The 15,050-nt window shown below is 41.8% G+C and overlaps 1 protein-coding gene across 1 annotated transcript in view; it reads right to left on the bottom strand.

Moving 5' to 3' along the window:
* Positions 1-15,050, bottom strand: part of prkn (parkin RBR E3 ubiquitin protein ligase) — a 451,923-nt gene that overhangs the window by 384,166 nt on the left and 52,707 nt on the right. Inside the window, exon 4 of the mRNA XM_048600945.1 lies at positions 11,965-12,039. Coding sequence (XP_048456902.1) covers positions 11,965-12,039 — 75 coding nt within the window. The remainder of the gene's footprint in view (positions 1-11,964; positions 12,040-15,050) is intronic.

The following is a 15,050-nucleotide window of genomic DNA, read 5'->3' as shown; positions in this document are numbered from 1 at the left end:
CAGGTGAACATCTGCTTGATGTGGAAAGTCTTCTTGGGGCCTGGGATGGGGGTGAGGGAGGAGGTATGGGGGCAGGTGTAGCACTTCCTGCGGTTGCAGGGAAAAGTGCCGGGTGTGGTGGAGCTGGAGGGGAGTGTGGAGCGGACAAGGGAGTCACGGAGAGAGTTGTCCCTCCGGAAAGCAGATAAGGGTGGGGAGGGAAAGATGTCTTTGATGGTGGGGTCGGATTGCAGATGGCGGAAGTGTCGGAGGACACTAATCATAAATTGTTAGTCATTGATGAAAAGTAGATGATAAAAAAATTGAGGTATTTTGAGAAATGAAAGTAAAATATAGTATTCATTCTTTTAAATTGCTTAATAGTGAAATCCAGTCTTACAATCCTCAGAGAACAGTTTTCCTCCACATGCATTGAATTTCTGCTGTATGATAATGAAATGCCGATTTGTGTGTCCAAATCAGGATCAACCATCGCCAGAGTAAACTGCAAAATTAACCCAAGAGCAGCGCATGGCTGCCATTGTGGCTTTCTAACTGGGAAAAACTAGCAGCAGATTAATTCAGGGTCATAACAGGCCGAGAGAAGTAAATAATTTGACTTGTTTTTGGTGTGACCCTGGAGAAGATTATGAAGTCCAGGTCATTGCTCTGAAATCTGATGCCTAGTGCAGGTTAATAATTCATTTGATCTTTACAAATAAACAATGAAATGCTGCTGGCAAATATATGGTAAAAATTATTCAAAATCACACAAATAGTTTCATACAATAAAGAAAATCTTCTGCTTATTGTCAGAGTTTTGAAAAAAATGACATAAAGGTTAGGCTTTTACGACTGAGATGGGAAACACAAATCAGAATTATTTTCAGGTCAGCTACCTGCCCTCCACAGGAAAGCTGATTCAACTCATAATTTTCACACATGTGAGTTCTTGTTTGATATGCATACAGATTCCCTGTCCACTCAGAATCAATGGTGCATGAGGAGACCAACAGTTTGGGTGATCACTGACTGAGTCACTCAGTGGATTCTTCCTATGTCTCTCAATTGGTTTCCTCTCTTTCCACTGAGTGATTGCTGATACTTTAAACCCAATGTCTGGGCCTCCCCTTATTGTTCTTATGGGTAATGGAATAGATAATGAGATGATCCGCAGCAAGCAAGGGCAAAACCGTCTGGTACATGGGTTCTCTTCAATGGAAGAAAAATCACATGTTCCAATCTGTATCTTCCATGGATGTGTTCGCACAGGTATTTTAGACTCCCATCCATGCTATGCTCTTCAACCTGGGTCAGATAGGCCTCATATTGCTCACAACTAGGGCTTATGTGTTGGGACTAAGATAAAAATCACTGACTCCTCCCACTCTGGGTATGGTCTCAGCTATTTCCCATTTGCAGCGTGCATTTATAAGTCACATGAATATGCAACACATCACTAGATGCTCCAGAACTGAGTCACAGGCAAAGTCTGTTAATCAAATCCCGTCCCCACAAATATCTTTGTTCCTTTTTTCCTTTCACTTCCTGTCAAAACCATCAGTATTGTGCCTTCAAACATTCCCAAACACCACTCTGATTTGTGTCTTCAGCTCTCAACATTTAGAGTTTGGTCATGCCAACCATTGTGTTGCACTGTCCCGGTCAAGGACAAGGCAATGGAGATAATCAACAGTATTTCCCTCCCGCAGTAGCCTATTTCCTCCATTGCATATTGACTTCCCCCTATATGTGAGTTGATCCATTTCAGAATTATTGTCCCCTCTGCATCCCAGCATATTGCCTCTAAAATCCACCAAATTTACTCCCCTAACTTCCTTACCACAGCAGTGGCCTTTGAGAAACCTTCTTGACCTCCATGAGCTGATCCCCAGGACTGACCAGGGTTTATCCCACTGTGTGACTTTGACGAACAGCTCTGACTAATGATTGAATTGACCCCAGACAAATTGTATGCAACTCCCAGACTGACTTACCATGATTGCCCAGACTGGTTGCACTGGGCCTGCAGGAATAACCGTGGCCCACTCCCTCGACTGATGTGAAATGGAGTCTCTGACTCTGACCACTCCAAGTAGCTGACTGATCATGTCCAAGCCCCCTGGACTGATTGTAGATGATGCTCTTGACTGACCATGCCAGGACCCCTTGGTTAAAGGTCCTCCCTTGACTTGATTGAAGAGAGCACCCCTAAGACCTTGATTGACTTGGTTAAAGCATATGAAGTGAATTTGCCACATAGGCTACTGACACTAGGTGCAAAGCATGGTGCTGTTGGTAACACCAGTGGGCAAAAGTTTAAGGTGAAGGGGAAAGTTAAAAAGGGACCTAAGGGGCAACTTTTTCACGCAGAGGGTGATGTGCATATGGAATGAGCTGCCAGAGGAAGTGGTGGAAACTGGTACAATTACAACATTTTAAAAGCATCTGGATGGTTCATGAAAAGGAAGAGTTTAGAGGGATATGGGCCAAATGCTGGCAAATGGAACTAGATTAATTTAGGAGATCTGGTTGACGTGGAATAGTTGGACTGAAGGGTCTGTTTCCATCCTGTACAGCTCTATGACTCAATGACTGATGATACCGACAACCATGACAAGCTGCCTGGTTTGTGTCTGCCCTAAAAGCCAAAGCAAGACAAAGGGTGTAGTGGGCAGTGAAGAAGGTTATCTCAGACTAAAATGGGACCTTGATTGGATAACAATTCGGCAGCTTTCCAACAAGAGTTCAACAGAGTAGCCAGGCTGTATGCGGGCTCCTGAGCCTGCGGCGTGTCCGCTCCTTTCTGCTTTCTTTCTTTCTTCGGCTTTCTACTTTTTCTTTTGTTTCTCTTTTCTTTAAAGCCTTTTGCGCGGGTTAATCTCTAGCTTGACTGATTCCGTCCAAGATGGTGGTGGAACAGGTCCTTCAGGCAGAGTTTATCCGCTGTGTCCATTTCCCTTTCTCTTTTTCCTTCTCTTCTTTTTTCCTTCTTCTCTCTTCTTTCATCCCCCGGCCACAGACTGCCAGCCTCCGACTCTTGGCCTCGCACTTGGTGCACACTTGGTAACGTGGCCTCCTGGCTTGGGGTGGCAGCCTCCCAGCGTGGCGAGGTGGCCTCCTGGCCTGGCAGGGCAGACTTACGACCAGGCATGGCATTTTTGTCCCAGTGTGGCGACCTTCTGACTGGGCGTGGTGCAGTCTTGGACTGGCATGGCAGTCTCTCAGCCCAGTGATCTCTCAGTGGCCCAACTTAGTGGTCTCTTGGCCCAGCATGGTGGTCTTTAGGCTGTAGGTGGCCATCTCTCAGCTCGGTGTGGCTTCAGCGTGGACCTCCAGTTCTGAGGAAGGGTCACCGGATCCGAAACATTAGCTCTGATTTTTTTCTTCACAGATGCTGCCAGTCCTGCTGAGCTTTCCGACAACTTCTGTTTTTGGACCTCCAGTGGGTCTTGTCCTGCTAGGCAGAATGTCCTGGCAGTGGCATTCCAATGAAAGGTGCTGATTCCCTTCAAAATGCAACAGTGAAGTGCAGAACAGTGTTGCAAGTAGACTGGAGATGAGCCATGAGGGGTGGTGATGCTGGTATGTATCAGATGCCAACATCCATAGAAGGCCGATACATATGATCACTGCCTGTGGAACGCACTGAGATGATGGCGATTGGTGTCCAATATGGAGATGCAGGAGCTGGAGTTGCTGGGTAACCAATCTTTCTTTCATGTCGGACACTATCATCGTTTAGTTTTAGCTGATGCTTGGGAGAATGGGAAACTGCATATGAATAAGGCAACATTAACTAACAATGTTGATGCATGCTAATGCACACAAACAGGCCTCTCACTGTTCTGATGAGAATCTTATCCTGCCGTTCAAAAATTAGTTGGAAAATGAGAATATTTGCTCTCAACATTGATAAGGTCCTTGCTGCTAATCTCACACAATTTTTCTAACTTCCTTACCAATGCCCATATTATTGTTCAATGTCTGGGAATTCTGAGGTGAATAATTCACCTCCTGACTGCCTAAATCCGGTCCACCACCTACTAGACACGGTCACGAGTGTGATAGAATTTCTCCACATGCCTGAATGAGTGCCCCTCCAACAACACTCAAGAAATTTAACACCATCTGGGACAAAGCAGCCTGCTTGATTGACAACCCCTCCAGCACCTTGAATATTCACCCTCTTCACTACCAACAAATAGTAGTGGAGGTGTGTACACCATCTTCAAAATACAGAATTCTCTAAGAGCACCTTTCAAGCCCAAGACATCTACAACCTAGAAAGACAAAGGCAGAAGATATATGAGAGTGTCATCATCTGCAAGTTCTCCTCCAAGTCACACAGCATTCTGACTTGGAACTACATTACCATTCCGTTGCTGTCATTGAGTCAAAATCCTGGAACCCCTCCTAACAGTACTGTGCATGTACCTATGGTCTATGGACTGCAGCAGTTCAAGAAAGCAGCTCACAACCAGTTTCTCAAGGGCAGTTGGGGATGCTTGTCTAGCCAATGACATCCACATTCCAAAGCTTAACTGCTTTCCATGAAAATAGAAAATTTGAGACTCGATTTTCTGACTCAGGTTAGGATTACAGAATCAGGACAATTTCCAGCCAATCTAGAAGGAAGTGTAGGGTGGCATGGTGGCTCAGTGGTTAGCACTGCTGCCTCACAGTACCAGAAACCTGGGTTTGATTCCAGCCTTGGGTGACTGTCTGTGTGGAGTTTGCACATATTCCCCATGTCTGTATGGGTTTCCACTGGGTGCTCTGGTTTCCTCCCACAGTCCAAAGATGTGCAGATTAGGTGGATTAGCCATGCTAAATTGCCTATAGTGTCCAGTGATATATAAGTTAGATGGACTGGCCATGGGAAATGTGGGGTGATAGGGTAGTCGGGGTGGGTCTGATTGGGATGTTCTTTTGGAGGGTCCGTGTGCTCTGAATGGCCTGCTTCCATACTGTACGGATTCTATCTTTGGGCTTTTGTTCCAGTGGGGAGCAAGTTTGATAGGAGCCATAGCAGGAAATCCAAGAATGAGCACAGAGGCAGAAGGAGAAAAAATAATTGTGAAGCAATTTGTCCATTTCCTTCTTTATTTTTCTATCTTGGCCTTTTGTTTTGAAGATAAATGTTTACATTGAATTGTGTCACTGCAGGCACAAATGTGAGAGTTACACGTATTTCATTTCAAGAACTATACTGTCATTACTCTCTGTACACTTCAGATTCAATATTAATCACTTTTGGATCAATGATTGTATTTTCTTGCCAATAGATACCACAGCAAGCAGAGGGCATAAAGAGAAACCAGAAAAAGAAACACTGAATCAGATGGGGTTACATGTCAAAGTACATGCTAGAAAACAAACATATGAGTGAAATCAACCTTTAATTAGATGTGGCAGCTGTATTCGACTAATGAGCATTTGGACATTCTAGCACACTTCTGGGATAACAGTGATCAACTGGAGTGAACTTTTGTAGGTATACTTTCAAAGCTTAATTAAAATTTTATAAGCTCCCTTAGAAAGCATACATCAAACAGCTTAGAAGAAGCTAGATTGATAATCAAATTCCTACCTAATAGTGGTGAAGTTGCACTGGGTTGGTGTTGGGCTAATCCAGTCCCTGCCTTAAGTATCATGTTTTCGAAATCCCAATTCTAATTTACGATTTGTGTAATATTTCAAACACAATTCCTTAAAATGCCCTAATTCCCAATTCTAATTACTTGGATGTTTTCACATATCCGATATTTATTTTGATGGAGAAACTCTAAACATAATCCCAGTCACATAGTAAGATCTTCAGAGAATCTTATGAAAAAAGTACACAAACATTGGTTTTGAAAGTTGTATTTCAAAAGGAATCTACACACTGCAGTCAATATTGTTTAATACTTGAAGAAAATTAGAATTGTTTCATCAAGGCTAAATAAATGCTGAGGTATTATAAACTATATTATAAAACTAAAACCCAGGAAGCTGAATTTTGGCTACCAAGATAGGCAGGGGAGTGAAATTTCCTGATTCAGCAAATCTGTTTCAGTACAAGGTACTCTGAAATGTATGATTTCTGCTGTGGGGGACTAGGATTTAGAATAGGCTGAGTGTAGATAGTCCCAGGGTGGACAAATGCCAAATTCGGTTGGTTAGAAGGTCTGCCTTGGTTCTCTGGGATCTTGTCCTAATTAGTTTAGAAGTTGATAGGCTGGGGCTTTTTTCACTGGAGCATTGGAGGTTGAGAGATGACCTTATAGAGGTTTATAAAATAATGAGGGGTATAGATAAGGTGAATGGCAGGTATCTTTTCACTAGGGTGGGAGATTTCAAGACTAGAGAGCATATTTTTAAGGTGAGAGGAGGTAGATTTTAAAAAAGACATGAGGGGCAAATTATTTACGCAGAGAATAATACGAGTGTGAAATGAACTTCCACAAAAATTGATGGATGTGGGTACAATAGAACATTTAAAAGATATTTAGGTAAGTACATGAATAAGAAATGTTTGGAGGGATATGAGCCAAGTGCAGGAAAGTGGGACTAGCTCAGTTTGGGAACATGGTCGGCATGGACTTGACAGATCAAAGGGTCTGTTTCTGTGCTGTATGACTCAATGACTCTATAAGTTGTTTGGCTCTTTAACCTCATACCCCATCCCCACAGCCCGACATACTATGCTGTTAACTCATGCCTCTCACCCATCTCCTATTCTACTTACATAGCCATCCATCCAGCACTCACCATAAGCAGAACCATGAGGTGATGAGAAAAGATAAATTCTAACAATCTAAAGTATCCGTAACATGTACATAGAGTCATAGAGCCATCGAGCTTGGAAACAGACCCTTCGGTCCAATACGTCTGAGCAACCAGGCATCCTGATCTGACCTAGTGCCATTTGCCAGCATTTGGCCCATATCCCTCTGAACCCTTCCTATTCATATATCCATCCAGATGCTGTTTAGATATTGTAATTGTACTTGCCTCCACCACTTCCTCTGATAGCTCATTCCATACATGCACCACTCTCTGCATGAGAAAGTTATCCCTTAAGTCCCTTTTAAATCTTTTCCCTCTCACCTTAAACATATGCCCTCTACTTTTGGACTCCCCCATTCTAGGAAAAAAGACCTTGGTTATTCAACCTATCCACGCCTCTTATGATTTTAAAAACCTCTATAACGTCACCCCTCAGCCTCTGATGATCCAGAAAAAAATGCCCCGGCCTATTCAGCCTCTCCATATAGCTCAAACACTCCAGTCCCAACGACATCCTTGTAAATCTTTGCTGCACCCTCTCTAGTTTAACAACATCCTTCCTATAGAAGGGCAACTAGGGTTGTGTGTAATATTCTAAATGGGGCCTCACCAACGTCCTGATTAGCCACAACATGACTTCCTAATTCCTATATCCACTGTTCTGACCAAAGAGGGCAAGCATGCCAAACACCTTCTTCACCACCCTGTCCACCTGTGACTCCACTTTCAAAGGACTATGCACCTGCACCCCTAGATCTCTTCATTCAGTAACACTCCCCAGGGCCCTGCCATTAGGTGTGTAAGTCCTACCTTTGTTACCAAAATGCAACATCTCACATTTAACTAAATTAAATTCCATCCAACACTCCTTGGCCCATTGGCCCACCTGATTAACGTCCCATTGTACTCTCAGGTAATCTTCTTCACTGTCCACTATGTCACCTATTTTGGCGTTATCAACAAACTTATTTTATCATGAAAATGATTATGATTCATTAAACCTACTCATTACTTTTAAATCTCTACAAGTGGGTAATTTCTGATAAAAACAAGTTTTTATTCAGTAACACATTAAAAAATATCATTTACCATTCCATTTGTCTACAATTAAACTGTGAACTCAAACCTTTTTGCTGAGGTAACTATAAATTTTGCAACCAAGCCAAGCATTCATAACGATATTAGTACTAGCTTTGAGTAAAACATTACTAAATAACTGAAACTACATGAGTAGACGCGACTTCTATTTCTATCCTGCACCTAGCAAACAAAGCAGTTCAGCAGGGATGCTTTTTAACTCTCGTTGACAGCCTTTTTAAAAATAGTTTAAATAGCTGGCTATTCACAAAATTACAGACTATGACAATTACAAAGATGTTATCTACTATTCAAGAGTGTTTTTGTCTTCTCCATCAACTCATAACTCCCATATTGATGTTGAACTGGCCAAAATGTGGTCTATTTGAACTAAGCACTGAGTTCAAATGGCCCTGCTTGTGTTTGAGCTTCCCTCCCATGTCAGTTTTGTTCTACCCTAGACCAACATAAATTGGGTCTGTCAGAAAAGTGGGTGGGACTTATGTATTCAGAACCCATCTGTCATTTTTTAATGGACCACAGAATCTTCCCAATTTAGCAAATGTCTGAGCATCCTTCTCTGTTTATTTCTCATGGTACTTCATGCTTTCATGAGCTGCTAAACTTGCACTCAAAGAGCATAAAGCTGCTTTTACTGAAATGGTGCATTAATGCCAACAAAATTCCTAACTGAACAGACTTCAGTAAAATTCAGATATACCCAATCTCAGCTGCTACTTAAATACAATAGGACTTCAGAAGTCTAACTTTATGGTATGGCTTATAATTTTAAGCAAGGTTTGATTAAAAATTGTGAATTAATATACAGTGTTATACATTGTTATAAAAATGGAAATAAAAAATGAGATATGATTTGAGAAATTAAATGCAGTATTATCTGTGACTGATGTATCCTTCCTGAAGTGCAATGCCCAGAACTGTATGTAATAAACAAGATGAGGTTTGACCAAAATTCTATACAACTGACAAATTATTTCCTCACTGTTGCAATATTGCATATCTGAAATAATTTGGCATAAATTGGCAGTAAATTTGAACTCTTGTATGGCTGGTATGAAAAATTTAAAAAGTAATATTTATCGTCATAAGAATTGCTGCTCTGATGGTATAAGGCATTGGGGAGCTCCAGAGCAATGAATCTTTACTCTGCTACTGGCTGGTGCTGCAGCTGATCCACGGGCTTAAAATGAACCGTGAAAGGTAGAACAGTGTTTCATTCCCTCAGATAAATACTGCTGGCCTTAATGAATATTAATAAATTCCGTGATTCTGTTTTCTTTTAATTTTAGATTTAGGTATTTTTCCCCTGTGCACTGCAACCAAGCTCATCAAACATATGCATGATATGGATTTTGTTGTATCCAATTTTCCGAAAGGTAGTAAAAGAATGCATGAAGCTGAAGCTTTTCACATTACACTCATCACAATTGGGATGCATGAAACCAAACTTTGAAAGGGAACACTTGTTCCAGTCCAAGTAAGTGCAAGACAAGATAGTTTTGACTTTGTTTCTCCTTGTAGCAATGTTTAAGCTCTGTGGTACTAAGCAATTATTAATGCAGTTAATCCACAAATACCAGAGACCATTAGGACTTTTAATTAAATCTGGTTAGGAAAGAACAACAGTTCAGACAATACATGTAAAAATATTCCTTTGGCATAATCCCTACCCCAACTAATATTACAGCCTTATCCTGTCCTTGATTCGTTTTTGTATATTTACAAAGCAGGCCATGTTAAATTAAGAAGAGACAGTCATACTGATGTGTGGCACTTGAGTGCATGACTGTAAATCCAGACTGTGCTGAAGTAAAAAGTATTCTGAACATATTTGTGACATTAAAGGAAATGACAGGATCAATTTTTGATGGCAATCCCTGCCACTGTTGAGATCAAGTGGCCTCTTTCCAGCTGTGCCATTATGTGGAAGAGCAAATAAACGAAGGCCAAATGAAAATCCTCGTCCAATAATTAGCTGTCTCTTCCAGTTTAGAGACTTGAAAACAAATCGACTGCATTATTTGGCAGGCTAGGTGGATCGACTTTAACAGTGTCAACATTTGTTTGCTTGATTAAAATAAGCTAATATCAAAGGAAAAGTAAATATGATTCTATGGAATTATTTGAGTCCAATCCAAACATTTGAAAGTGTTTTGGCAAAAGTTTATAAGGACAACAGTGTAATTCTGATGAAGGGTCTAGGCCCGAAACGTCAGCCTCTCTGCTCCTATGATGCTGCTTGGCCTGCTGTGTTCATCCAGCCCTGCACCTTGTTGTCTCAGTGTAACATCTCTGACCATTGGCAGTGTTGAGCAGCATAAGTAAGCTAACCAAGATTATATCTGATAAAAGCATGCTGTAGCTCAAGACTAATCCAGTTGTCCTTTGTGACTTTGAGTAAGCCGAAACTGTAGTCAATGCGACTTCTTATTTCTGTTACATACCACTTCTATACACTAAGAGTTATCACAAAATGGAACAAAAATCAAACCCACCTCTGAAGGAAATAAATTATTCACTTTCCATAACAGAAATTCAACTAATATGCCATAATATTTAATAGTAGAATAGAAGAACAGATGCTGTGATAGGACAGTTTGTTGGAGGTGATTAAGAAATGATCTCAGGTAGCCAAGTGGGAACAGATTGCCTCTGAATGCTGAAAGGACAAACAAGGGGAAAATGTTTTGTTCATTCCCATTTCTCCTTGTGTCTGCATTTGTTTAATATCTATTACATCTGCAACATTTTCCAGTTCACTAAAAAGTCATCAACCTGAATCTTAAACTCTGATTCTCTCCCTATGGATATTATTGTCTGACCTGCTCAGAGTTTTCAGCATTTTCTGTTTTTATTTCAGAATTTCTGCTGCTGCTGATTTGGCAAAACACTGTGATAAAATACTTCAGTAATAAAGCTGACAACTTTTCACATGTGTGACATTGTGAGGGTAGTGTAGAGCCACACTGAATGCAAGCTTATGTCAGCAGTGGTGTTGTTATAATGAGAAGGCATAGACTTTGGTCCAGATTTTCCAATGACCGGAAAGTCCTTTCCACAGCATAAATGGCAGTTGTGCACGGGAATCCCACAGATTCCTGACATAAGAGATTCTGAAGGAATTGTATGGGAATTTGCTGTTATATATCGTGGCCAATCCCCCATGCCTGGAACTGCCTGAAAGTATTCATTTACATCAGAGAATTCCAACGATTCTGCTGCTGTTAAGCAAATAGTTACAAAAGGTTAGATTATGAAATGCTTAATCTAACTCCTAAGTAACTATTCAACTGACCCACCAATCCACCACACATACTCTCGAATACTTCTTCCCCAGTCCCCTAACAGCTCCCAGAACCTAACCCGACAACCATCTCTCTTATTAAACACTCATAATCAGGCCCAACACCTTGCTCTCTACCTCGGTGACCAAATATTACCCCCTTTACCCCTGTTGTTGACACACCCCTCTACCTGAGTTACCTGACAGAACCTCTCCCTTCCAGTGGACCAGGCAGCCCCTGAGATGACTCCCACCATGGCCCAACCCCCACCCACCCACATTGCTGTCATTTCCAGGACGCAACATCATTCCTGCCCACAGTACCAACCGCCCCCACTGCAGATCCTGACAAACCCACATACCCTGGGACCCATCACTCCTTCTTCCTCTGCTGGACCTGTTTTTCCATGGACCCATTATCTCCTGACATCCCCGACTCACTCGAAACACTGCATCACTTATCTGGTCTCCTTGCCACCTTGTGCCCTGGCACCCTGCCCACACAGTGCTCTACCATCTAGGCACACTACCCACCTGCACTCTACTGAACTGACACCCTAAACCTGCATTCACCTGGCACTCTATCCTTCCAGTACCCCAACCTCATACTTACTTCACGTACCTACCCTTTCATAGGAGCTGTGAAATTGTGATTCCATACCTTTAAATCACAAAATACAGCAACTGACTGTTGTGAGAAAGGATGCATATTTAGTTTTCTTCATCTGTTCTGCATTATAAGTGACCCATCAGCATAAAAGTATGGCTTCACATTTCTGAAGAAGCCCTAATTGGAATCTCCTGTCAGAAATGTGGAGCTTTTTACTCACATGATAAAAGGAGTGGCATGGTAATCTGTGCATGATTTCAGCTTTTTCAGTGGTTCCAAAACTCCGGTAGTAGAACTGCCATAGAAAATAACAATCAATCTCTTCTACTTTAGTGAAAATCCCATTCAGGCATGTTAACTGATTCAATGAAAGTTTTGAACATAAATCCACCCAACCCCGCTTTCCCCAAGAAACAAATTTCCAATGGCACAGTGAATAAATAATAAGTTATAAATAAATTATATAGAAAGCATAACATTGATCTACATAGGTGAACAGGATCCTGGGCTCAATCTCTCATTTCCCATCTCATACCACAAAGGCCATGTTTATTGTCAAAGCCACCACCTAGTGGGCCAATGAACTTGCACATATAGGAATACACCATTGCTGCCAGATTATGTCACAGTCCACGTTTGCAAGTGTGCTGGTGGCCATGTTAGCTTCTGGACAAGGAGGTGGAGTTCAGCCCTGCCCTTAGTCATGCCAATTGATTAAAAGACCAGACATTCGCTCATGGTCCTCAAGTCTGCTCCCTTTTCCTATTGGGTGGAAGCTGCAGTCAATCACCCAAGCCCTACTGTGAGATCACTGGCTGAGGTAATGGGGCAGGCTTTATACTCAGAGTGCAGCCACTAAATCAAATCTGAAATAATGCATTAATCTCATTTTCTGCTACTTCTGGTTTCTTCCTGACAGACACCAGCAATAACGAAAAGTCCCAACAGACTCCAAGCAAGCACCATTCATCCAGACAGCGCACAGTTGCAAAAAGAATGGTTTCTGAGACACAAGTATTATGGTTAATATTGTTTCAATTAGAGTCACTTCTCAGTCAATCTCTGTCTGAATCAGGTGAGTGTAAGTGAGAATCTGCTGATTTAGCGATTTTCAAAACAGACATTTCACCAGATGCTGGGGAGACATGAGCCCCAATCTCCGCCTCTGCCCTCCTCTTTCTTGCTGTGCCCAGTGATATCAGCACTGCAGACATTTCCTTCAGGTTGTCACATCAAGCTGATGTCAAAGACTGTATTTGGCCACGTGCAGGAGCCATTTTGACATTTCAGGCAATCATTCCAGGGCACAACTGCTCAAAGCACCTCTGGTTCAGCAGAGGAATATTGGCCAGAATTCTATTCTCTATACAGTAAACAATTGGTGAGGATAAACTGGGTTGTGATGACCTATCCAGTAAACTGGTCAACTGAAGTTCACTCAGGCTGATTTAACCCTTTGAAATTGGCATTAATGGTGTGGTCTCGAATTGGGGGAATGGGGTAGGCTTATCGCCTCAATCAACAATCACTCTGCTGATACTTTCACAAATATAATGCAAGGTGACTTAAGTAATCTTCCATGCCAGAGCAGACCCCTTTGAAAATGCAAATTGTGGTGCTATGACATCAATAGAACTCCAAGTTTCCATTTTATGAATGAATGGATTGGAGTGTGCACCAGGATATTGTTGTTGATAGAAAAAGCGTCTATTGGTCTTAAATGATTCCTTGTTTAAATTATTAAATTATGAATCACACAAAGTTAACATACAGATAAAGCTAACAATTAGGAAAATAAATATTAGACATAATTTACTCTCCCACTGCCGGAGTGGGCTGGGAGGGTGGTTAGGGGCATACGATTTGGAAGGACGGGCTGTTGAGGATAACGTGAACCCTTTGCCATGCCCTCCAAATTAAGTCTGAGACAGAGAGGGTTGAGGGTCTTCCCACCTGTAAGTCATTTGAAAACCTTGTGTCCAACCAAGAGTTTCAGGCCATCACTGTTAGTATTTTTAAAGTGCTGGGGTGGGGGATGGTCATACCTTGTGGGTAAACCAGATACCAGCTAGTGGAAGGAGACTGGTAAAGGCTGCATCCATTGGAAGGCTTTCCCTTCCCACCACAATGACATCCCTCCCCACCTCATGCCTGCCTGGCTAGCCCTAGCAAGTATACCTTATTTATCTCTCCTGGGTGTCCAGCTCTGATCCTGGTCCTGGGTTCCCTGCAGTCCCGACAGCAGCCATCACTCCCAATTAGGTTCGCTGGGACTGTACATGTGCCAACTTCTGATAGACCAGTAGCTTACAGAGGTGAGATGCCCACCTTGCAGGAATCTGCAACCCAGATATTGACGAGGCAGATGTCTGATTGGCTTTTAATTGCAACATAGCACCTGGAAATAACTGTGGTGTGGCTGCCACTGGTTCTCCAGATGGTGCATGGGCCCACCAACACTATCATTAAATCCAGACCACTATGTTCACCTTTGTGACAAAAAGATTGGAGTCCAAGAGTAAAAATGTCAAATAGCAACACTGTGTGGCCTTGGTGAGACAACAACTAGAGTACAGTTTTGGTCTCCTTCCTGAAGGAAAGATATACTTTTCTTCAAGGATGTCCATCAAATAATCACTAGACTGCTTCCTAAGGTGAGGGCATTGCTCTCTGAGGAGTAATTCAGCAGTCTTGATAATATGTTTATCTTGGGGTGCAAGAAACCCATACCTCATGAACCAGAATCACTAACACTAAATTATCCATAAGATGACCTTTTTCATCCATGCTCCCCATTTGATACCACCTTACTCCCTCAGTTGCTGCATCTCATACTTTTCAGTTTTGTTGGTGGACTGAACAAATGGAGGATACTTATATATTTACAGAGGTGTCCTATGAATTCATAGAACACAATTGAAAGTGTAAGTATGATACTGTACCATTATATTTGCCTTCAAAAATTTACCAGAGAAAAACAAACAGGAAAGGACACTGATACTTAATGAGATCGATAATATAGTGAGATGTCAGCTAGAGTTATTAGCTCAGTGCAAAGTTGCTTTTTACGGTATTTTTTGTCAGAAATTTTCATAAGCTACTTAGACAAGAGAGAAGCAGACAACGTAACAGCTTAATGATCTTGCTGCCTTTCTAGTCTATAACTGCCATACTTTGATATGTGTGGAATAATTATCTTTCGCTCAAAGTATCAAATTCAAACAGTTCAATACATAAATCCTACTTTCATGCTTATGATTTTAAAGTCTGTTTGGGACTGTACCTATTGTTTTGACAGCCTTACTG

The sequence above is a fragment of the Rhincodon typus genome, chromosome 9 (genome assembly GCF_021869965.1).
Source record: "Rhincodon typus isolate 14 chromosome 9, sRhiTyp1.1, whole genome shotgun sequence".
NCBI lineage: Eukaryota > Metazoa > Chordata > Chondrichthyes > Orectolobiformes > Rhincodontidae > Rhincodon > Rhincodon typus.
Note: the sequence above shows the minus strand (reverse complement) of the source record. Positions and strands in the feature narration are given on the sequence as shown.